The following is a 24,359-nucleotide window of genomic DNA, read 5'->3' as shown; positions in this document are numbered from 1 at the left end:
TTTTATCCTCTGTCTGCTCTAGAATAACATCCACAGGACCTACAGAGCAGGCAACCATATACCGTATGGTTGGTGAGCAGTAGGGCTGGGTTTGAGTCTGACCCGTGGTCCTTTGCTGCATGTCTTCCCCTCTCTCTCTCCCCGCTTTTCCTGTCTATCTACATTATCTGTAGCCAATAAAGGCTAAAAGACCAAAAAAATAAATTTTTTGAGAAAATTGTCAAGTACAAGGGCTGAACTGAAAATGCGTGGAAAAAGCAGCCGAAGTCCAAATGAAACTCAGGGAACTATTGCTCAAGACCACTTAAAAAAATGACAACAAAGATTGGCGGCTTGGAAGCAAAATAAAAAGAAATGGAGGGTTGCTCAAGACTTTTGCACAGTATTTTATTTTTAGAAATCTTCAGCGACTGACCATGAAGAGTGCTTGGTAGCTGGCGATCATCTTTTCCAGCACGGCGATGACGGCCGTGCTCTCCTCAGCCCTGGCTGAGCTCTGGACAGTGAACTCCTTGTCTGTGCTCTTCTGCTTGTGGAGGAGGTTGGGACCAAAGATGGTGGCAAGGTTTAAAGCTGTCATCTTGTTCCCTGTGATCTGGGACACAAATGTACCAACCTATTAATAATGGCTCACTCAGTAATTCCTCAGGCTCAGTCTTTTACTATTAATTTAAATGAACTGCAACCGTATGGTAGGCCAAACTAATGAAAAAAAACATTTTTTTCAATACAATTCAGTTATATTATATTTAGATAGTGCCAAATCACAGTAACAGTTGCCTATGCACTGTATACTGTAAGGTAAAGACCCGACAACAACAGAGAGAAACTCCAACTATCAAACAAACCCCTTTGAACAAACACTTGGCGACAGTGGGAATGAAAAACTCCCTTTTACCAGGAAGAAACTTCCAGCAGAACCCGTCTTTTTTTTAATAATAAATTTTAAATACGATTTCATGAACTAGAGACATTTTTGTTTTTCAAAGGGTGAGAAATAACAGAAAAATTCGGAATGCCTATTTATTAGAGTAACAACTTAATGGACAGCATCAAAGTTTACATAGAAGATTAACCCCTTAGCAGTCCTACAAATTTACAATTAGTCCCCTAAACCATCCAATGTACCGTGGGCGGTACGTCCGACTGCTAACAGGTTAATGATTAGTTGTACTCAATACAACACGGAAGACTCGGAATGGTGTTGAGGTGAGGTCGAGGGGTTGAGTTATGTGCTACTTTAACAACAGTCGCCATGCGTGCATGCCATGTGTTTCCTTTGTGTTCCCCCTTGTGTTCTTGTCTCCTGCCCGTTTTTCCGGTCTATTGGGTTTTTCTCTGGGTCCCCACCACTACTGTGCTGGCGTTTGGCTATGTATCTACTTCAAGTAGACGTAAAAGCTGCGCGCCATTCAAATGGTAAACAAACCAGTTTATATCATCAAACACTCACATATCAAAAGTGCTGACAAACCCAAGTTTTAGCTAGAATATTTCAGTAGATGGGTCTGTGTGTTTGCATATGTGTGTGTTTTACCTGGTGTATTAATGCAGGTATGATTACAATATTTGTGATATTTAATTTCCATCCATTTTCCATTTGTTTTGAAATTCAAAGAGAAAAACAATTTTTAACAGATAAAGGGCAAAGGCCACATCACAGACACCAGGGACAATTTTCTCATTTCTCTTCCATATTAGGAGATTTTTTTTTTTAATAATTCCAAAAGAACTGCAGAAATTATCTTCTGTAATAACACAGACTTGGGAGTTCTTCCTCCCACTTTCTCCTCCCTCTCACATTACCATCTCTCATCCATTCCTTTGGAAAATCTCCCTTCCAACTTCTGTGCTGTGTTTCTTATCAACCCCCACCCCTCTGCTTTTTGTCACTTTAAGCTGAAGATAGATGAAAAGTAGCATCATGGGGGTTTCTGAACACGAAGCGCAGGCGAGCACGACAGCTGTCTCTGGCTTTCTCTGGGTTGTGTAATAGTGCATGTACTTTTGGACAATCGACATCTAAAATTAAAAGTCATTTAAAGCTTTGACAGCTTTTTAAAAGACAAATTTTGCTTTTTTTCCTTTTTTTTTAATATTTCTTGTTGAGTTTCCTCCCTTTTCCACTCCCAGTCCCAGCACAGAGACGAGAACCACAAAGCAGCCAAGGAGTGCTGATATTTTCCTAGATGAGCTTGAAGCAATCCGACTTCCTGTCAGAGTTGCGGACAGAGATACTAGAGCCACGAAGGAGGAATCATACGCATCGATGTTTGGGTTCATTCTCTTGTGTATATAGACACACAGAGACAACAAAACAAAAATCCATCTGTGCGAACGTGTGTGCCAAAAAAGCACTTTTTCACACGTAAACACAGCAACAAACATTCTCCTGCAAAAGATAATGAAAGTATGCATCACCAGAGACAATAAACTTTCTTTCTCAGTGCACTTACACAGATGTCTTCAGAAGTTTCCATACAATCATTATGGACATGAATGTCATGGTAATTTGGGGCTTTTAATGATTTCTTTGAACTGTTCTTTTTCCAGGAGGGATTGTTATACATATATCTTGGATTTTCTCTAATCCACACAGGGTCAAAGGTATACATACAGGATCAAATTCACCCCCCCACTAATATTTTGTAAAATGTCTTTTAGCAAGTTGCACTTCAACCAGGTGCTTTTGGTGACCATCAACACGTTTCTAGCACAATTCTCCCAAGGCCTCATCCCAGTATGAAATGTCCAAAACACCTGGCATAGGAGGTGTCCAGGAGGCATCCCAGTCAGATGCTTAACCACTTCAACTCCTTTTGACACGGTGGCGCATCGGTTCTACTTTTTTGCTTTTTCTGTGAAATTTTGTACCGAAACTATTTTGTACCGAAAGTTCACAAAAAGTGTAATAGGGTAAAATTATTTGATGACCTTTTTTCTCCCAACAATCAAGTCTGAACAGACGTACGTACACTGCAACTTTACTGGCCAAGTGTGCTGGAGAAAGATGCTGAAATTTTTACTTTTGCAGACTTCCTCAACTTGGAGTAGTTGGCCCAGTCCAGTCCCCAGCCTAAATTGCAAAATTTGAGCAAATGCAACGGTTGACACTATCCCCGGATGTTATAATCACTACTAAGCTATTTAGTAATCTTACATCAGTGTTTTTGTAGTGCTTGTTCTGTTTCTGGAACATATGTACAGAATCCACCCACGCAAACTGCTTCCTATGACTTCTTTGGTAATTTCTTCCCAATAAGGTGGAACCAAAATGCCATTAAACCGTCCACAGGCTCTACATTTGGATGTTTCAGCCTGTTGCTCACCTCCTGCCCGTCTTTATCTTGCTGGTTATGGGCATGATCAGCCACAGTGGACAGGAACTCCAGCAGGCGGTGAAGTGTGTCACTATTGCATGCTGGGAGAAGGTAGATCAGCAGCTGAACGACACTCTGCTGCTCATATGAGTCCAACACTGCAGTGCGCAAGGAAAAAAAGGTGTCAACGGGAGGTTAGGAATGAGGAGACAACAGAAGGGAAAGTGGGAGGGGTGCGAAAAGACACTTACATGTGGTGTTAATAAAGGCCGTGTAGAGCTCCTTGGTTAGGAGAGGGTCCGGCAAATCCCTTAGGAACTCCTTCAGCAGAGCAGATACATCGTGAACACTGTACTCCTCGTCTAGCTGCACATCAATGCCACGATCAAACTCTTCTCGCAGCTGAAGGACAACCAAAAACAACAGGCCGAGGGGAAAGAAAGGAAAAGGGGCACTCAGAGACATCCTCTGCACACAACAATGGACATTATTTCTAGGTAGTGCACACACCCACAGAAACTCACTTCCTTCTGGTCCTCCAAGGGACCTGCTCGACTCTCAGCTCAAACTCGTTTTACCAGTACAGATTAAAATCTCTTCCATCTGACCTTTGGATGACTTCTTCAAAATTACAAAGCCTATTTTGTTGCCATGACAATGGGTTGTCTGCACGTTCACCAATGTGGTCGTTTTTACACGAAATATACAGCAAATTAAATTAATAAATCCTTTTGTCTTTTACAGTCTGCTAAAATGTGATTGGTCAATAGCACTCAAACTATAGACAGACTACAAATAGAAATTGAAACACTTCCTACACTAAAAAACCTGTGCATTGCTTAAAGACCCTATAGGTAATGGCAACATACTTTATTTTTTAAAAAGCATATATTTTTTTTCTTTTTTTTGTTAGCTGGTCTCCATAACAATGATACCGTCAATTTGAAAAACTCTGATAAAAAAAAATTATTGTATCACGCGATGAGCCATCATTAGCCATCACGTGACTTGCAGAACAGGTTGCAATGTGCAACTTAGCTGATGTACAAACTAGCTAATTGTGCTCTAGAGCGTCGAACATCTGCTCATTGTACCTTAAGCTTAACATTTAGCAAAAATTCTTACGACAAAGCTAGCATTTGTTTCATCTCAGTCACCACACCTCTGCTATGATGGAGACCTGAAAGTCACAGATGTTTTCTCAGAGGCTGTCAGTGAATGAGTAACCTCCCCTCCCTAAGTGCCTTTAGTTTTCTGTAACCGCTACAAGTGCGACTACATGCCAACAAAACACGCAACAGATTATATAAAAAATTATACCACCCACACTGATTGCTCCATTTCGTTTAACCCCGATTTATTCATTCTTTCACTGTGTGTTCATTCGAGTCAAAGGTAACGGATAATGAGCGGTGTAGGAGTTTGTAGAATAACTTCATATTTGCTTGAATAATGAGAATAAACTCTGCTGGATCACTGTATTTGTATACTGTGAGGCTGGAAAATTCAGTAGATCAAGCTTTGCTAGCTTAAATGGCACATTTTAGTGCAATGTGCTGGTTTTAACACGTTCTATTCTTGGCAACAACATTTTGTTTGTTGGTGTTGACTCTTGTGAAAGGAAAGAGAAGTGTGAAGAATATTTCACACCAGAAACTTTCACTTTCTACAAAACAGGCCTCTGATTTATTTTTGGGCTTTTTAGCATGGCGCTTTGCATCTTGTTTGTGGATGTCATAAAATGATACTTTCAAATAAAGGACAATGGGTTACTGATGAGTATAAAACAACCCAATTAAGGCCCTGTGAGAGATGTTATAGCACATGAAGGAATATATTTTACTACATGGACAGAATACTGACCTGTCGGACTCTCTTCTTGGAGCTTCCAACTCTAAAGATCCCCACAGTGTGCAAACCTGAAGAATTAAAAGTGCAGACATAAGAGAAATCAGACACGGCTTGGTAAATGTAGAGTCCCAATTCTGAAGAGGCAGGGACACAGAAAACGTATCAAATGTTTAAACTGAGACATTTTACTGTTTTATGAAAAATATCAGCCCATTTTGAATTTGGTGCAGCAACATGTCTCAAAAAAGTTGGAATAGTTGCAAGAAAAGGCTGGAAAAGTAACGCTTTTTCAGCTAATTAGGTTAATTGGCAACAGGCCAGTAACATCATTGGGTGTAAAAAGAGAGAGTTTCTTAGTCTGCATCTATAAATTCTGGAAAGATTAATGTTGCTCAATGTGAAATTGTTAAGACTTAGAATTTGTACAAAACTCTGCATGTAAAAGAACAAGGAAAATTTACTGGATGCTGGATGCCCCTGAACCTTGTGCCCTCAGGTGATACTGCATTAAAAAAAACTGTATTATTCTGTGTTGGAGTGCATGAGCTCAGGAACACTTGCAGAAATGCTTATACAGGTTTTAAATCAACACATGCTCCCATTCAGATAACATCTTTTTCAAGGAAGCCCTATTCATAATAAATTCATAATTCAGGAAGAGGATCCATATGCTGTATTTATTACAACAGCATGGCGTCAAAGTAGAAGTGTCTGGATGCTAAACTTGCCTGCCTGAAGTCCAGCTGAAAACATTTAGGGTATCGTAAAACAAAACATACGACAAAGAAGAACCAAGTTTGAACCAGCAACTGGTCTCCTCAGTTCCCAGACATTTACAGACTGTTGTTAAAAGAACAGGTAATGCTACACAGTGGAAAACATGGTCCGGTCCCTACTTTTTTAAGGCATGTTTCTGCCATCCAAGTCAAATTGATGTTGCTTGTTTTCCCCTAAATAGTACATTTTCTCAGTTTAAACATTAAATATGTATGTTCTATCGTGGTTAAAATATGGGTTTATGAGATTTCCTGCGTTCTTTTTTTATTTACATTTCAAACAGGATCCTGATTTTTGGGGGGTTTGTTTAAGCGATTAAGCAGCTGCTCACCATATTTTTCGATGTGCTGACAGCAACTATCGACGACACGTGGCACCTGACGGTAAATGGGATTCAGGCTCAGCCTTTTGTCCCTGTGCTTCTCTTTTTTACTCGGCGTTTCAGCTGGCAGAGAGAGCTGCAGCGCCTCAAGCAAGCGGGACTGGTTGTCGTCTAGGTCTGTGATGGAGTCCACTGACATGCCTCCCTAGAGGATAATCAACAAACCCGGCTGAATAGAAAAAAAAAACCTCCACTTGATCTGTGCGGGCGGCTCAGGCTATGATGAATTTCAATGCCTCACCCTCCTCCGCGCTCGTGGGGCAGCTTCAGGGGTGTTGGGCGATGTTGACTCATTAGCCGTTTCTGATGTGGAACTTAGCGACGAGTTACTGCTGGATAACTCCTTGTTGGACGGCCGCTTGGTGGCAAACTGCAGGACACATGATTTAAGAATTCAGTCTATTCTCTGGAGTGCAAATACATTTGTCCCAAATGTTCCCAAGATTGAAGATGGGAATTACAAGACTGAACACACAGAAGGAGAGCCATACAGACGAGCTGACGGACCTGTAAAATGGACGATACGAGGTCTGAGGAGTCTTTGTGCTCCTCCCGCTGTGGAGGGTCCTGACGAAAAGAATCCTGTCGCTGCCTTTGAGCTCTGTCGTTGGCGATGACCTGGGACAGGGGTATACTAAAGGCCTGGGGTATGAATTCTGTGAAAAAGAGCCAAAAGATGTTGGAGGACGAGAGAGGGAAAAACAGGAAAGAAAACAAAAAAAAGGTTAGCTCCATGAAGAAATGGGAAAAAGAAGCTCCTTACCAACATCCAAAAATAGCTCTTCAGCATAAACAGTTAACAGCTTTATCACTTCTGCTGCAGCCTGCCTTTTACACACATGCAATGGAGGCATCTCAAACCACATTAACTATATCAGTAAAACTTTTATGGCACTACTAAAGAACTACATCTGTTTTCCAAAATAAGACATCACAGAAAGTCAACCGACGTAAATCCGGCTACAACAGCCCACTAATTCTAGGGGCCTTTGACAGAAATAACACAACTTTGATGACGCTCACCCACGACGAGGTTAACTTCAGTTGGTGCGCAGCTTTGACACATACTCGATATGAATAATGGTTACTTGTTATTCCTTTGCTCCATTTACCCTAGTCTTACATAAGCCCAGAATTCAGTGATGGTACAACTGCAAAATAGCAACCCGGCATTCACGTGCTCCTCTGATGGTCCAGTTGTAACGCTGCCTCTCGGAATATTTCGTTTGCTGTGACGGATTGTGCCGTTTCTGCAAGCAGAGCTGGCACAGAGAAATGCTTGGTGGTCATGCCGACAGTCAGCATCCGATGAGTCAGGCTAGATTTTCGCTTTAACGTTTTTAAAGTTTAAAACAGTCATCAGCTTCTCATGTACTTCTGATGGATGCACACATGCGAGGGCCCAATTACGTGCAGTGCTGCCTTCAGAGAGGAATTATGTCATACTGGGCTATTGCAGGCTATATATTCCATTTACACACAATCCTAAGGGCTGAGCCAACAGCTGAGGGGGGAGGAAGAAAAAAAACTTGTCCAGCTGTGCGGTGTGTGTGTGTGAGAGAGAGCCGGAGTGAAGAAAAGAGGCAAAGGAAGACAGAGGAGAGGGAAAGCAAAATGTAGTCCACAACCACAAGTGAAAGGCTGTGGTTTATGAACAACACTGTGGCACAAAGAGTTTGCTCTACAGTCGCTTAAATATCCAACACATACACAAGCACACGTGCTTATATCCAGTCTCTAAACCCCATAACATAGACATGATGAGCAGCTAAACCATGTTCATCAAACCATGTCAGATCTTTATAAATCTTCCATTTTCAGACCTTTGGCGTCTCAGGAACACGCACTTGATTTTCAGCACTTGGTTTTTCACGTCACCAGTGACATTAACTGGTCTAAGTTCATGCAGGAGTCATCTCACAGCTTCAGGAAGTAGTAAATGCTCAACTCAGCACAATACAGCAAGGCATAGTTGAGACCAATTAGTGTGTCTTTTCCTTAGAATGACAAGTTGCTGGATGTTGTCTGAGGTAAAACATCCGCTTTTAACAAAAGAGACTGTAGCAGCTATTAATCCATTTGCAAATGCAGTTTTGGCTGGTGTTTGACCATCACATGTCTACAGATCAGATTACTGCAGCAGCATCACCAGAGACACAATTTTCTTTTTCCCCCTCTGTTTCTCTCTTGCAGAGAGGACTTAGAATCCTTTTGTGCTTGAAACCATGCATAAATCAAGCCTTCTGGGCTCAGTTCAAAGCTAAGCCCACCATGCACCACCACCATGATAACAACCGGACTTATAACGCTATATTACTTATAACATCTGACAGACGTTATAAGCAATAAGCGTTGATCGAAGCATGCGCATTATTTACATGCCAACCTAACACTCACTCTCGAAAACCTGGAAAAAATGTACATTTTTGTATTTTGGCTGCTGTTTTGCATCTTTTAACTATGCACTGCCATGCTGGCTTTAGCAGTTACGAGTAAATGTATTGTGTTTTTTGTTTCTGATTTAAAAAGCTTTATAAACTCAGGTGTGTTTTTCATTCAGGAGGTTGACTCCAAATGCCACCCCATAGACTCCTAGGTTAAAATGTCCAAATTTACAGTGGAAATAAACATGTTTTCTTGCTGCTAGTCACCCTAGTCATTACTAATTAGCTAGTAATTAGCTTTGTTCATATATCACCTTAACAGTAGCACTTTTCCTTATCATTAAGTGTTCTCACACCTTCTGTAACAAGATCCCATTTTCATTTTACAGTTCACTTCGCTCTCCACTTTATTGTCTTAGACTATGTTTTTTGCTCTTCCTGCCAAATATGCAGGGTTTGCTTAGTGCAGCACAGTGGCTGGTCCTCAGAGCCAGTCCCCTTACAAGGAGTCGCTCCACTAAAGCTAAATATAAACTGTAGAAGTCCAGTAAACAGAAACTGTTTTTGTAACCTCCCTGTTCACCTGCCCGAGGGGTGGAGACCACAGACTGGACCCCTATGTCTCACTAGTTGGGTGGAGGGAGGGAGGGGGGATGGAGACAGTCGTGACAACACCTGAAGGCAAAGAGACGCAGAGGGAAATGGCAAAATATCAGAGTGGGTGTTAAAAGAAGTTGGCGTACCTTTGTCTTTGCTTTTCTCTTTTGCGAGCGAGTCCAACTTCCTTCTCAGCGACTTTTTCCTCTTCTGTCCATCTGCACATGGGGGAAAAAAGGGCCAAAATAAATCACCTGAAACAAACGATTCCCATATCTGCTCTTTCTTATCTGGATTATTATATTTAATAAGCTTATGTCAGGAATGCAGACATGAATTAACTTCTGTGGTGGGGGAGGGAGGTGAGGTATCCATGCACTCAAATCCATTTAATGGAGCTGTCAGACAGGGTCAGCAACAGTAGTAGTCAGCACAGGAAAAAATGACTGTGAAAACACATTAAATCACTTATAGTTTTTATCTAAATTACCAAGTATATGTAAGGCTTTTCTTACCTCAGACAGCAGTACATGTCACAGCACCATATATGGGCGCATATACACATTCTTAGCCTGGTTTATCTTAATAAAAAACCTTTTCTGCATTAAGAGCACAGCATTGCCCCCATTCACTGCATTTACTTTCATAGTGATCTTTAGAGAAGCAGCTGATGGGCTTTAACTTAACAAAAATTAAAAAAATCTCCATCCTAAAAAGGACATCAATGTCCACATGTGAGCTTTCCATCGAGGTATTTCACCGCAATTCTTTGAAAAGAGGAAGCCGTTTTGTCGGCCGTCAACATGATGAATGGCTCCTGAATTTGTTGACTGATGATCAGGAAACTGGAAGCTGCGCCACGTGAGACTTGAAAGTCTTGGGATCTTCATCTTGTGGCGAGGAATGTCAGTTTTGTGGAAACCTCAGCAACTTTTAATGTTATCGTTCTGTCACTCTGCTATAAAAACGCAGTCCTTTTAACACGTGAGATCTTTCTGGGCTAATTCGCGGAGCCTCGATCTGCTGGTGTAGCAACCTCGGTTTGAACCGCAGATGTTCCCTTACAGCTGTGTCAAATGAGTCACTTGGAGGGGGGATGAGGGAACTGCATCCAGTGCACATAATGTGCTTGATGGTGGTGCTGGCAGCTTATGTCAGGTTTCTGATCCATTTAACCTGGCCTGAAACTTTAAGCGCAGCAGAAGCACAAAGTCTGGGAGAAAAGTAGGTGAAAACAGTGAGGGGCGTGAGACACCGCGAGAAAGAAAGCAGATGTTGTGATTGAAAGCGGGGGCAGCAAGAGTGAGAAGGGAGAGGAAGACAGAGGAAATGGTTTGGATTTTTGACAGATGATTTCCAAAAGCCTTGCGGAAATCCCCCCGAAAACGGCACACTCCTCTCCTCAGCTCGCAACCAGTTGTGAAGTCGTACGATGAACCTTTGCTGCCTTTTTCTCATCCCATCCCTCCTTGTCTTCCCAGCTTCTGTCCTCCTTTAATCCTCTCCTTGTTCTCGAAGAAACCCTAGAAACACGAGCCCTGCCTCTCGGATAAATATCAGACACAAAACGCACGTTATAGCGGAGCCGAAACAGCGATCGGGCGCGCACACAAAATCTCACACAGTTGAAATATTTCTCTTGCTTCCACATGGCGGCCGTCAGGGGCTCTGGAATTCATAAGCAACGCAGACAAGTACGTATTAAATCATGCTGGGGAGAGGTTTAACCTTCAGCTGGAATGCAAGCCCCGGATAATCCACTCACTGCACTATAGTGCTGCTATGGCACCCACTCAACTGATATAGTGCACAATGCTACCCTCACTGTGCCCCTTTGTGCACCTTAGCTTGTAGCAGAAACAGATTCAAAATTCAGATGTCATACGATATTGTGAGTTTTAGCTGTTATTTTTATTGATTATTACCTTGCAAGACTAAAGTAACTGTAAAGAACAGCAGAATGCAAAAAAAAAGTGCCACCTGCCCCAAAAAGAGTCAACTGAGAAATGTGGGGATTGCCATTACAAGGTCAATTTTAGCATGTGTCGTTTGCATGAGTTAATATGCAAGTTGATGAAACTGAAAGACAAATGACTTCTTAATTGGGTAATCGTGGTGCCCGTGATACTAAAAAAAGATGATAAAGCAGGGGTGAATTTAGGGACTCGATACTTTGTGGTTTGTAAGACCTTCCGTATACGTGAGTAACACAACTACTTTAAAAACATTAACAGACCAACTGTTAAAAGACATTGCCCAATCTTTCAAGGCGAGCCTTGACGAATTAGTGGGTGAGGTCATGAAAGCTGCGTTCATGTTATGCAGCCATGTGAAAAATAACATTCAGTGTTGTGAAAAACTAAGCCCAACCCATGATCCAGTAGCTTGTAGAACCAACTTCAGCAGCAATAACTTGAATTAATCATTTTTTGGACATTATCAGCATCCCACATCGCTGTGGAAGAATCTTGGATCACTCCTGGCAAAAGATTCTGCTGTAGATTTGGGATCATTGACCTGTTGAATGATTCAATTTCAGTCGAGCTTTAGCCTTCGGACACATGGCCTCTAGAATATGCAGAGAAGTTCATGGTGAGCATAATGACTGCAAGGTGCTCAGAACCTGTGGCTGCAATAGGCAACATAGGATGAATTTGCTTTGATATTCACTCCTGGGAAGATCGTGGCATTATATTAACACATGCTTGAATGCTAAAACTGCTTAAACGTCTGCTTTTATAGAGGGCTTGATGATGATCAGTTAAGCCAGGGGTGTCCAACTCCAGGCCTCGAGGGCCAGTGGGTTTTAGATGTGTCCTTGATCCAACACAGCTGATTTAAAGGCTAAATTACCTCCTCAGCATGTCTTGAAGTTCACCAGAAACCTGGTAATGAACTAATCATTTGAATCAGGTGTGTTGACCCAGGGTGATATCTAAAACCTGCAGGACACCAGCCCTTGAGGCCTGGAGTTGGACACCCTTGAGTTAAGAAAATGCATCTAATTAGCAGCACCTGGATGCCACTTCTCCACTTAATTTCTATGGAAACAGTAAAGGTGTACCTAGTTTTAACAGGACTGCATATCTGCGTATTTCTGAACTCCAGACTGATCGACTTCAGGACTACAGAGCTAAAATTACATCACTGACAAGTCCACTTTTAAAAATTCAGTAAGGGTTTACATTTATTAAAATTTGCAAACTTATCTTCCTAAATTGGGTGGGATTATATTTGTTTTCTCTGATATCTAAAAATTGATGCATGTGGACATTTTTAGGCTGGGCGAGGCCAGTGGAAAACCACCAACTCCAGCAGTCTCACTGCAGTCTCACTGCAGTGCTCTGTCCGTGTTCGGAAAATGAGAAAATTTGACAAATTAATCCAAGTTTAGCAAAAGCTTAATTATCTGGTTTACAAGAGCAAAACACGGAACAATAAGGTCAACTATATCACTCTTGTGCACACCCTAAGACTTTTTAAATAGCATTTACAGTGGCTGCACTTGGCCTCTGCCACAGCGGAAAGGGAGTTTCATGTCGTTATGAGGACGGGAGGTCAACAGATACCAAGGCGAACAGGAAGCAACCAATCCCTATGTGAAATAAGGCTTATATCTTTCGTGTGTTGTCACAACTTCTCCAAACATAGACCATACACGACTTCCCTTCAATACACTTGAGGGATGTGGTCAGGGACTTGAGCATTGGCTGTACTTTATGGAACAATTAAAGATATCTGGACAAGCTTGCACTACAAACCCAGGTCAAGCATATCAGTTTGTACCGCATGTAACACAGAATAGTCCTGGAGGCAATAATACATGCATTTGGTTTGGTAACAGTCATATAACTCTCAGGTTCTCAAAACCCTGATGTTATCCAAAGCACTTTGTTAGCTCTGAATGGATTGGATATACTGATTTAAACATAAAAATGATGTGACGCTGTTTAACTCAAGTCTACAGTATGCTTTAAAAAGAACAAAACAATCCCCACCTTTTGGCATGGTTATCTGACATCCCAAGTCATAGTCCTGGTGTAAACGGGAGAAGGCCACTTCCTGTAGCCGGGCCCTCTCCAGCTCTGACAGGCTTTGGATGGCAACTGGCATCAGACGCACGCTCCGCCCCGACAGGCTGCTCCAGGTGAAATCCCCCTGGGAAGAACAAGTGAGACAAAACTTATACCAAAAGGAATATTAACAGTATGGGAACATGGAACCATTTCATGTCATTTTACATTGCATTGCTGATTTTTATCGGTTTTCATATAAAGATGCACCAATTTTCAATTTTTATGTTGCAAGTCCAGGTCAGAGAAGTTACGACATAAGTTATCATATGGTTAGGATTAGGGCTGCGGTTGGGGGTTAAATGCCATCCTGTCAGTATCTATGTGTATCGAATATGGTTCCTCGTCAGGTAACTCGATTGTTGATTGAACCCTCCAGTGACAATCCTGTTCTTAACTTTATTCACTTTCCATATAGTATGTTTTCATATGATAGGAGATACAAGTGAATCAAGCAGTCAGCTCAGTGGCTGCATGCCTTTTCTCCTGTCTTCCTCTCCTCTTTCCTATTAAAAGGGAGTTTTTCCTTCCACCTGTCTCCGAGCGCTTGCTCAAAAGAGGTTGCCCGATTGTTGAAGTTTTCTCTGTATTACTATAGGCTCTTTACCCTACAATATAAAGCACAGATTGTTTTGGTGATTTGGTGCTATATAAATAAAATTGCATCGTTAAAATATCTTCTATAATTTTGGTGCGCTCCATGTCTGCTTCCACCTCACTAATCTTGCCAACTAACGCTCACTTCACCGGGTTTTCCTCTCCTGCTTTACAAAGCACACTTTAGCAATGCAAAACAGAGCTGTTCTTCTTTGATGTGGTCAGCCAACTTGTGATGAAGTCGGGCTCACAGACGCAAAGAGCCAGGCAGCAGCAAGTTGCAGAAAAGAAGCAGAGGTGTGAGGTGTGGACTAATTTGTAGATTTACAGAAGGTTTTAATCTATTCGAGGAGAAGGACCTCTAAAACCTTTTTACTTGGGTAAAATGTCTTGATCCCTGATTGCGTATGGAAATAATTAAGTCTTATGGGACTTAGTTTATTTAGCACCAAATGTTTAAAAACTAATGAATGTGAAGCTGATTAAACCTACTGTACTGCTGATGTAGCCTACAAAGACGAATAAAGACACCACGTGCTTTGGAAGACACTCCTCTATTCTAGTTCTAAGGAGCAATTGGGGACATCTTAAGCTGGCCCTATACTGATGGATCTACAATATGTGCCCTGGATTCAAAATGAGCATATTTACCTTCCAGGTTGGGCTTTATCTGCGATCAGGATGAAACTGAACTGATGTAAAACGTAATTAAATACTGGAGATTCTGAGACAGCATAGGTTTTGAACGTTTCAGCCACCTGAATATCAATTCATGCATTCCTCTGTGTCAATTTACCTAATGTCTTAACCAGACTGAGGGCTTAACAGTGTGCAATGTGTCTGCATTTATGCAAGAATGAGCATTTTCTTTTTCTTATTAGATCCCTGTTTAAATTTTCATCTGATTGATGTTTACCCATGGTATGTAGAAGAAAAATGAGACACCATGAAGACTTAACTTTTCATATTTGGGCCTCTATCAACAATATTTTCCTGAAGCCATTCAACCCTCCCTGCTGTCAGCTCGCTTGTTATTTGACCCCAGTCAGTGCAGTGAGGCAACAGAGCCATCATTCAGCCATGGAAGGAAAACATGATGTGGATACAGGCAACCTGGAGAGCCAAATGACTTTGTGTGCGAGTGAGCGAGTGAAGCGAGTTGCATGTTGCCCCCCTTTCAGAAAGCATTTTATCCAGCACAGCTGTTCTGCATATTTTTTGTCAGTGCACGCCTGTGTACCGCCATTCCTTATCGCTGACTGAGGAAACCCTTTTTCAGCCCGCTTCACTTCAGAGGGCACACACATACAACAAAAGAAAAGACAAGCTGTTGGAACGATGTTATAAAAAAAAGTAAAGAAAAAAAAAAGAGGTCTGTCCTCGGTCGAGCTGGTTCTGCTCAGCGGGATCTCTGAACAAGACGGATGAGCTTCGGCTCTTAAGTGTCGAAAACTGTGGAATGCTGACAGAAGAGCCGAGGGAGGGAGACCAAGTCCTGCTATCACTGCTGGACTCTGGTTTATACCTTTGAATGAATGACACACAGGCAGTCAGCTCACCGTTACCAAAGTGCCTTGTACAATTCAACTCTTAAATAAGATAATATGTTGTGTATGTGCATTTATAGTAGTAAAAGTACATTATAGGGCTGTATTATCTGCCAATATTAGCGCTATTAGCCAATTCATCGGTATCACGTTTATAATAGGCGATTAGTAAAAAAGAGACAAAAGAAACACTCTTCAGCTTTGTTTTGAGCAAATCTCTCTAAATTTGTATTTAATATTCGTTGTAGAAAATTAAGATTTTAACTTTAAAACACAAACTGGGTTTAGGGAGTTTTGGTCTTCAAACCATGACAGTAGATTTAGTGATCCTAATCAAGAGAATATGTCAGTGAAAGAGGTTTTATTCTTTGCAGAATATGAATTCCACATTGACCACATTTGACCATATTATTTCCTATTAAGCTGAACATGCATGAATGACACGTGCAATAGAGGCTAGTAAAATGCAACGCCAGCACGCCAAAATACGCTCAGAAAATAGCAATGTTACACAATAGTGTTGTTCAATAGTGTTGCACACAGGACAGGACAATCTGTCCAACACTTTGCTCAAAGAATTCAAGATTGCAGAAGACATGCTTACTTCAGCATAATACGCTAATACTTGTAAGAGTGTAAACGAGCAAGTAAATAACTATAAATAACAAATATAAATCTGTTTGTTTAATGTGTCCAAAAGAAAAAAAAAACATAGTAAATGTGAATTTTCTTACCATCTACATCATTAAAAAACTTTCTTTTTAACCATAATTCCAACTTGATGCTCTGGCTCATGGTTGGCCACTCTTCTGGCCAACAATGATTGAATATGTCCCAACCAAAACTGGTGCACCAGCATCAATTCTATCTATTTACACTGCATGTTTCTTTAAATTAATAGTAACTTTAAATTATTTTAGTAATTTCCATGCTTAAATAACATTGAGGTAAAGGAATACCAATTCCTTGGTGATGATATTCATCCATCTGATATCCATCTGTAGAATAGTAAGTCCATTCAGGGCACAAAAATCCAAGAAAAAAAAGCTCAATGTTTACGTCAGTTATTACCCCTCCCCGTTGTGCACCAAAGTCTGCTAATTATGGGAAAAAAATCAGCGGCTGGACACGTGTTGGCAATTTGCCTGAGTTACAGCAGTCAGTCTGAGTCAGACCACAATTGTTTGGAGACAGGTGCCAATCACCCTTTAGTCTAGCATGAGCAGCTTTAGCCTGTGCACAGCTGATGCAAGCCACTTTGCAAGCCACCTCTTACCCCAGCTCCTTCTGTCATGCTGGCTTGTATTGTAAAGCCTCCAATTGGCTGTTTGCTGGAATGGCTGGGCAGATATAATCAGATAATTTAAAGTTTAACGGGTGCTATTTACTACTTTTTTGTTGTTGTTGTTTCAGCAGAAATGACTGAATATATTATGTGAAGGAAGAAGAAAGACAAGGATTAGTATGAGACCAAGCATCAAGAGATTTTTAAGTGTGCAGGCCTTAGTTTAACGCTTCTGTTAAGGACTGGATTCAGCAAATGCTATGCTATCAGTGTTACTGCTGCTTTGTGCTCCCATCTGACAGATTTTACCCTGGAAAGATTAATGACTCTGCTGACTGGGCCAGCACTATGCAGTTAGATGACTAATACCATTTGGAAATACACTGAACTGCACCATGTGGTTTCTGTTCTATTTTAGACAATGGGACAAATGGCGCAAAACCTCAGGCAATAGACTATGTCAGTTTCCTTGGCAACACATACATACAGAACTCAAAAGAGCCAGGAAGTGAGAGAAATATTACTATGGTAACGCACCTGGAAGATACACACACGCATGCACACACTCAGGCACTGGAACACTTGTTGCTATGATGCACTGCATAAATCATTAGATGCCATGACCATGGTGAAACAGTTATGATAACCCTGCAAATGTGCACTCACAATGTGATGTTAATTAAATGCATCATGAAAGTTATGCAGAATGTGTAAAGGTATGTTTAGTGGCACATAACATAAAGACTGGGGTTATAATAATTGATGCTCTACTGGATTGTTTTTGCATTAATGGATCATTTTGGTCATTATATATTCCTATAATTTACTAAATAATACACAACATGACTTGCTCTTTGCTCAGTCTAGTACCACAACCAAACATCACTTGGACCAGACCACAGGTACTTTTGGTGACTTATTCTAGTTTTTTTTGTTTTATTTTTTTTGGGAGGGGGGGGGGGTTCAAAGAAAATATGTCTCACAGAATTCTGTCATCTGTGATCGATTTACTACAGGACAATCCCCTAACTCCCATTTGTTGGTCTCACGATAAAAACTACTTTGCAAAATCAGGGCATAGTCACGTGCTAGGTTCAGAGACTCACTGTAGAAACACATTTTTAAATTATATCATTAATAAGAATTGTGTGTGTCCCTGGATACATGCATGAGTGCATGCAGAATCTGAGCACTGCAACTCCACCTACAATACCACAGAGGCATCAGTGTGACCATTCTTGGCCTCAAGCAAGTGGCATTACAAAAACTGCTGTAGCTTTCTTTTTTTTTTTCATTGGTTTCCCATTGACTTGTGACCGTGTGTCATCAATGAAATGTATGCATACACATGTCCACAAGGGCTACTGACAGCGTCCTTAGTATAAGAGGCTGAATGTTAAGGACTGAGTGTCTCTCTACATACCCTTGTTCATATTTCAGTTGTGTGGTTTTATTTATTTTATCATGCTAAGTCTTTTTGGATTCAACACACAACTGACAGACAAATAAAGCACGGTATTTAAAAACTCACTCATTTCTAAGGATGGGGGGGGGGGCAATATCAAAATTTTAATAAATTAAAACACTCTGGGAATGAGAGGGCTCATCTCATGAATCACCATGCTGAGAGCAAAGATTTAGCCTAGCAAACTTATATTAACCTCCTAGGACCTGGCGTCCACATATGTGGACATCACATTTTGGGTTGCCTAGACCAAAATACTAAATTTTGCTCTACAAGGGCCTGATATCCACTTATGAGAACATTATACTACCACTGTCCTATCAAAATTTAAAGCGAATGTCCTCATATATGGATCTCATTTTTCTCAGAAACAAAATCAGGTAAAAATAAAAAATCGAGTATTTCTTTGTTTTTACATTCATCAGGTCCCAATCAGCCCAAATAGCAAAGAGACATTAAAAATGCATCCTAAGAAAGAGTTCGGATCTTAGGAGGTTTAATTGGTTCAACTGAAAAACCATCCAGCACTGGACATACTTAGCTTGCACTGAATTAGGAAGTAACTTTGGATAACATCTCAGTCACACAAGTAAAAATAGGACATTAACTTCCTTGCATCAAAATAAATAAAAGTCGATGGTTGCCTGGTGATTGTATTTTTTTCCCACATTCTGCGACTGGCTACAGCTTGTGGTGACTGAATGGTTGCCCAGAGTTTAAGGATGTTGCTCACCCACTTTTGATCCGAAGGTGATTGCACAGGTCACCTGAAAGAAGTCAACTTTTCTGCAAATAGTTGGAGTCTGACTTGGAATGACTGCAATCACTATCAAAAATGTCAAAGCTTTGTAGATAATTGCTGCCTAATTGCCAACAGATTGCCAACATGTTGCCATCAGTCTGAATGAGTCCTTGTCAACTAGCACAAGTGAAGAGACTCAACTCGGCTGGTTGCTGGCTGGTTGTATTCCGGTTATATTCATGTAGAACATGAAGGTTGCTGAGTGCAAATGTAATAGTTAATTTTGAATTTCTGTTAAATGTGATTTTTGGTCAATGTAAACAGCAAGAGACACGTGATTTTTGAAAATGTATTACATTTCATTGCTGTACTATCAAAAGCAGATTGCATGTAGTTACTATCTTGGTCCCATTCAATCGCAGACTGATATCAGACTGACTTATTGCAATATTTATGGCAAAATAAATGAATTTAAAAAAACTAAAGTGAGATAACTGTATATTATTAGACAAAACATATACTGATACACTTTGAAGACATAATTTGCAGCTAACAAAAGGTGATGATTTGCAGTATATGCTATATAATAATATTACATTGTGGGGTGCCTAGTGATTCTCACCTTTGCTCATTTAAACATAATTGTAATAACAACACAGTAGTCTAGAGTATAAAAGGTGGACGTAGCTCCACGGGTTGCAAAATACCAATAGAAATCTATAGAAAGGTTTTCTGATTTGACCTCTAGAAACACTGCAGAGTTTATGGTGTTAGTCACTTATTTTCGGTCATACTGAACAAAGATTAAATCAGCTTTCTAAATCTTGGTCATGCTATGTGTCAGAAAGGAGGGTTATCAGGGGTTTGCTGATTGCAGATGTTGCATCTACTTTTTGAAACATCATCAAGTTGGCAAGGCCAAAAATGCTCATCTCAAGGCTTCAAAACAGCACTTCAGAAACCAGTTAGTGACGTCACGGTAGCCATGTCCATTTGAGTGCGAAGATCTTTGTGAACATCCGTGGACCAACTGTTCAACAATCACTCTCTCTAATACACAACACCAACACACACACACATCTCAAATGTACAAACTATCCTGGACATTTGTGCAGGTTTGTATAAACTGCTATGGTGGAATAAGTGCAGTAATATTCCTTGAAGGCACCAAAGGCCTGTGAGATCACTTAGAGCGAATATAAACACGATAAAGGAACATTCCACAAATGTTCACATCGTGGGCTACTTCAATTTGTTTTCTTTTGCCTCGGTGTTAGTGGCTGGCTTTAAATGACCCTTAAGCAGAGTTTCTGTGCCACAACACCGAACTAGAGGAATGCATGAGTATTTTTCAACAGTCTGATGGTTTATAAGCCTACAGATTGGCTTCAAGCATTGTATTACATTACTTTTGCTGACCTGAATCCCGAAGTTCACATCTGCAGACAATTACCAGATAGCCCAGCTTGTGGATGCTGTTAGTGTGTTTGCGGACATTTTTGCATGTGTACTCATCACACACGGATAATTAAGGGGTTTTTCCACCTGTTTTGGATTGCTTGTGATTTCACCTGAGGGAAAATACCTACTGAATTATTATCACTACACAGTTTACATAGTGAATGGCAAAGGAGTTTAGTAGTAGCAGGCTAATCAGCAGTTTTAAAACATTAGATTATAAGCCTCCAGTATGGGGGCTCATGCCGATGGAGTATTATAGTGATAAAAACAGCAAGTTATGGCAGTAAATGCAATTATCATACCATGTAGTCTAATCCAACGACAGGGTCAGCTGCTGCGATTAGGACATAACTGTCTATATGTAGTTGGAAAAGAACGCAGAAGGTTTGAAAAACAGGTTTTTAAACATGTCAATGAAATTCGGGCTGGGCAATAAGACAATAAAAAGTCTCTTTTTTTTTCATTTCATAAGTATTATGAAATAAGCTCGCCTGATTTTTTTGTATATTTCTTGTAAACAATTTCAATTTATTTATCTTATTAGTTTGGGATTAACCAGACTGAAGTTTTCCATTCTGTTTGGGTTCTTCTGTAAAACGTGAAGCTTTTGACTTCTTAAAATTAAGATTTTTATTATGTTATTTATTTAAAATTCGTTTGTATAATGCATTTATCATGTTGAACTGCTGACTAAAAAAACAAAACACTTTGAATCGAAATTTACCTTAAAGCTTCACTTAGAGGTAAAAAGTAACCTTTAAACTTGAGAGAACTAGTAATTTGACTAACAGTGTGATCTGTATTGAGACTGACTTATATGAGTGATGGGTTTATATTAGCTATTGGGTAATGTGTTGGTATTGGTATTTATAATGGCCATGAGTAACAAACACATGTAATGACATTTACATTTTTGGAGTAAATGGGTACATAAATACACATAACAAATGTTAGAGAAATCTCTTCCATATTTTATGTGTCTGGAAGAAAAAGTAAATATTGGCAAACAGATCAGCATATTGGATTTTTAAACCAGATATTGGTATCTAAAAAAAAACCCCACATCATTACATCGACTGATGATTAAACATCATCTAAAATTAAAAGTTCAACAGAGTAAATTGTTCAAAACTGATCTGGCTGTGAAGGTTCTCAGTCATCCAGGTCATCGTAGTCAAAGGAGCTTGCAAAGAAAAGCGTCTGGACTTCTTTAAGTTGCTTGAAGACGTTTCACCTCTCATCCGAGAAGCTTCTTCAGTTCTAAGGTCAAATGGTGGAGAGTCCCAGATATAAACCTAGTGGGAGTGACCCCCCACAGAGGGACAAAAGGACCCCTTGATGATCCTCTAATCGCCTGAGCCAAGGTGGGAAACTGGGCGTTTTGAGATCCCTTCCCAGACGCCTTAACGCCCACTCACATCCTGGGCCATCTGACCTCAGGAATTCGCATGATAAGGTGGGGCCAGGTTTCACAATGAACACACCCGAAACTCTGGCTGATTGGGACCCACGCCCAGTTTCCCACCTTGGCTCAGGCGATTAGAGGATCATCAAGGGGTCCTTTTGTCCCTCTGTGGGGGGTCACTCCCACTAGGTTTATATCTGGGACTCTCCACCATTTGACCTTAGAACTGAAGAAGCTTCTCGGATGAGAGGTGAAACGTCTTCAAGCAACTTAAAGAAGTCCAGACGCTTTTCTTTGCAAGCTCCTTTGACTTCAAAACTGATCATTAACATTTGTTGCAGAAAAGTTCAGATTTTATCATCATTGTATTTATTGGGTTCTGGCGATAGTTGCAAAGTGTTCCTAATAAAGACAATATGTAAGGGAAAGATTTATCATCCACGTTGCATGTATTTGACCATATTGTTTCTTATTAAGTTAAACTTAATAAGACATGTAATAGATTCTAGTAAAATGCAAGTCCATCAAACCAAAAGAGAACAAAATACACATATTAGCAAAGTTACACAACAGTGTTGTTCTTTTAAAGCACACACAGGACAATCTGTCCAACACTTCCCCCTCAGAGAATTCTTTCTAAAAGGATCCAAAATGGAAAACTTGGCTCAGTTTACCTTTCAAAACAATTTTTGTGTTGACTTTCAACGTTTAATGCACTTGGTATCACGGAAGAACTACACAACACACTCTAGTCCAAAAACGCACAGCTTGAGTTAGTTTACGAACCCTTTTTTCAGTTTTATATGCACTTTAAGGAATTATTCTGGTATTTATGTTTCATATGATATAGGAATCACAGTGTTTTTAAAATAATAACATCCACTGCCAAAAAACAAGCAAGAGCCATAAACTATAGTTTTAATGGTTATCGACATTTTTCTAGCTGTGAGTTGCCACCGCACATTAGCAAAAAAATAACGGATTTTGAAAGTGGTTCAAAAGCACTTACATGGGTATCAGCTTTCACTTCATATTGTTTTTTCTGGTCTGCCTTTGCATTTAATGAGGCCTTGCTGGCTCAGTCACAAGAATGAGCAACTTGGAGTGCATGCTCCAAATATTGCCCCCAATCACTGGCAAGCACATCTAAAGCCTCGAATGAACTTCAAACATTTTAAAGACAGATTAATATGAAAGGCCTGCAGTAGTAATGAGGCCTGACCTTCAAGACTTAGGTTCTTGCATAATGGTTACATAATCTGCAAAGGAAATCAGGTATTGTATCAACACCACGGTTGATAGTAGAACGAGAAGTTGAGGTAATGTGTGTGTTTATATGAGTGTCTATGGCTTGTAGAAGGCCAACCTGGTCTCATGGTAAATATGGCAGGAAATGTCATTTATGTTTTTGTCCAAATGGACATCCAGCACTACTTTCAAACTAATGTTTTTTATGGAACGTGTTTTTATGCCTGCCCCTTGCTTTCCCCCCCAATACCTTAGATTTTCTCTGACAAATACGGAGGAAAAACTGGTAGATGAGTGGTTTAAGAAATAAGAAAATGAAAAAAGTGATAGAGGGCCTTCTGTCAAGTTGCATTTTTGGTCAAGAGGCCACTAAAATAGCGAAATGCTGTTCTGTCAACCTGACTTTTAACTTCATCCTTATGCTAATTCTAACATGATTTGCTAGCTAGCTAGCCACCATGTAGCCTTTCCATTTCTTGTAGACTGCATTTTGAAATCTCACCCTTAGCATTTCAGCCACCGCCACGTTGCTATTTTGTAGAGACAAAAAAATATATGGCCCTTAGCTAAGGGTGGAGTTTTTATTCATGATTAATGGTAGTAAGCAAGCTACATTCATTATAACTGTTAATCCATAGTAAGCTATACTACAAATCAAAAAAAGTAAAGCCATACTTTTGGAAGGGCTGTATCGCACAACAAGAAATATTCGTCCGGTGCCTCAAAAACTGGGCAGGTCCAGTTCAGAGACTATAATTAGCAGAACCCACACTAAAAATGATGATTGAAATCTCAATTAGGGCTGAACGATTATGGAAAATAATCTAATTGCGATTTTTTGCCCCAATATTGCGATTGCGATGCGATATGCGATTATTTTTTAAGGTCTTTGTCTTCTGTATTATTAAACAAAGACAAGCAATACATCATATAGTATGGCCAATACTATATTACATTAATTTTAAACTGTTTTTTCCTGGAAGACAGACCTCTGTTATGATGACATGAGGTGATGCATGAATTGATGACTGACATTTTTATTTAACTTCTTCAATCACAACAGTATATTTGAACATACACAATAGTTTATTTTTAGCTTACAAACATCTGAGCATAAAGTGCTGACAAGGAACCCTGGTGTAAACATTAAAATGAAAGTCAGTACAATGTGCAGATTGCAGAAATATACATAAAAAAAATCAGTGGCTTTACCACACTCAGTTTT

At 40.2% G+C, this 24,359-nt stretch overlaps 1 protein-coding gene across 3 annotated transcripts in view; it reads right to left on the bottom strand.

Moving 5' to 3' along the window:
- The window catches only part of LOC102198978 (rho GTPase-activating protein 6), a 127,362-nt gene that overhangs the window by 7,277 nt on the left and 95,726 nt on the right, over nucleotides 1–24,359 (bottom strand). For all 3 annotated transcript variants that reach the window (XM_005730966.2, XM_005730967.2, XM_005730968.2), the window contains exons 2-10: nucleotides 13,310–13,469; nucleotides 9,458–9,529; nucleotides 6,838–6,986; nucleotides 6,572–6,700; nucleotides 6,280–6,475; nucleotides 5,184–5,239; nucleotides 3,572–3,722; nucleotides 3,330–3,478; nucleotides 416–595 (exon numbers count right to left, since the gene is read on the bottom strand). In XM_005730966.2, the coding sequence (XP_005731023.1) occupies nucleotides 416–595; nucleotides 3,330–3,478; nucleotides 3,572–3,722; nucleotides 5,184–5,239; nucleotides 6,280–6,475; nucleotides 6,572–6,700; nucleotides 6,838–6,986; nucleotides 9,458–9,529; nucleotides 13,310–13,469 (1,242 nt within the window). The remainder of the gene's footprint in view (nucleotides 1–415; nucleotides 596–3,329; nucleotides 3,479–3,571; nucleotides 3,723–5,183; nucleotides 5,240–6,279; nucleotides 6,476–6,571; nucleotides 6,701–6,837; nucleotides 6,987–9,457; nucleotides 9,530–13,309; nucleotides 13,470–24,359) is intronic.

The sequence above is a fragment of the Pundamilia nyererei genome, unplaced genomic scaffold, assembly GCF_000239375.1.
Source record: "Pundamilia nyererei isolate P.nyererei 1_Seehausen unplaced genomic scaffold, PunNye1.0 scaffold00040, whole genome shotgun sequence".
NCBI classification, from domain to species: Eukaryota; Metazoa; Chordata; class Actinopteri; order Cichliformes; family Cichlidae; genus Pundamilia; species Pundamilia nyererei.
Note: the sequence above shows the minus strand (reverse complement) of the source record. Positions and strands in the feature narration are given on the sequence as shown.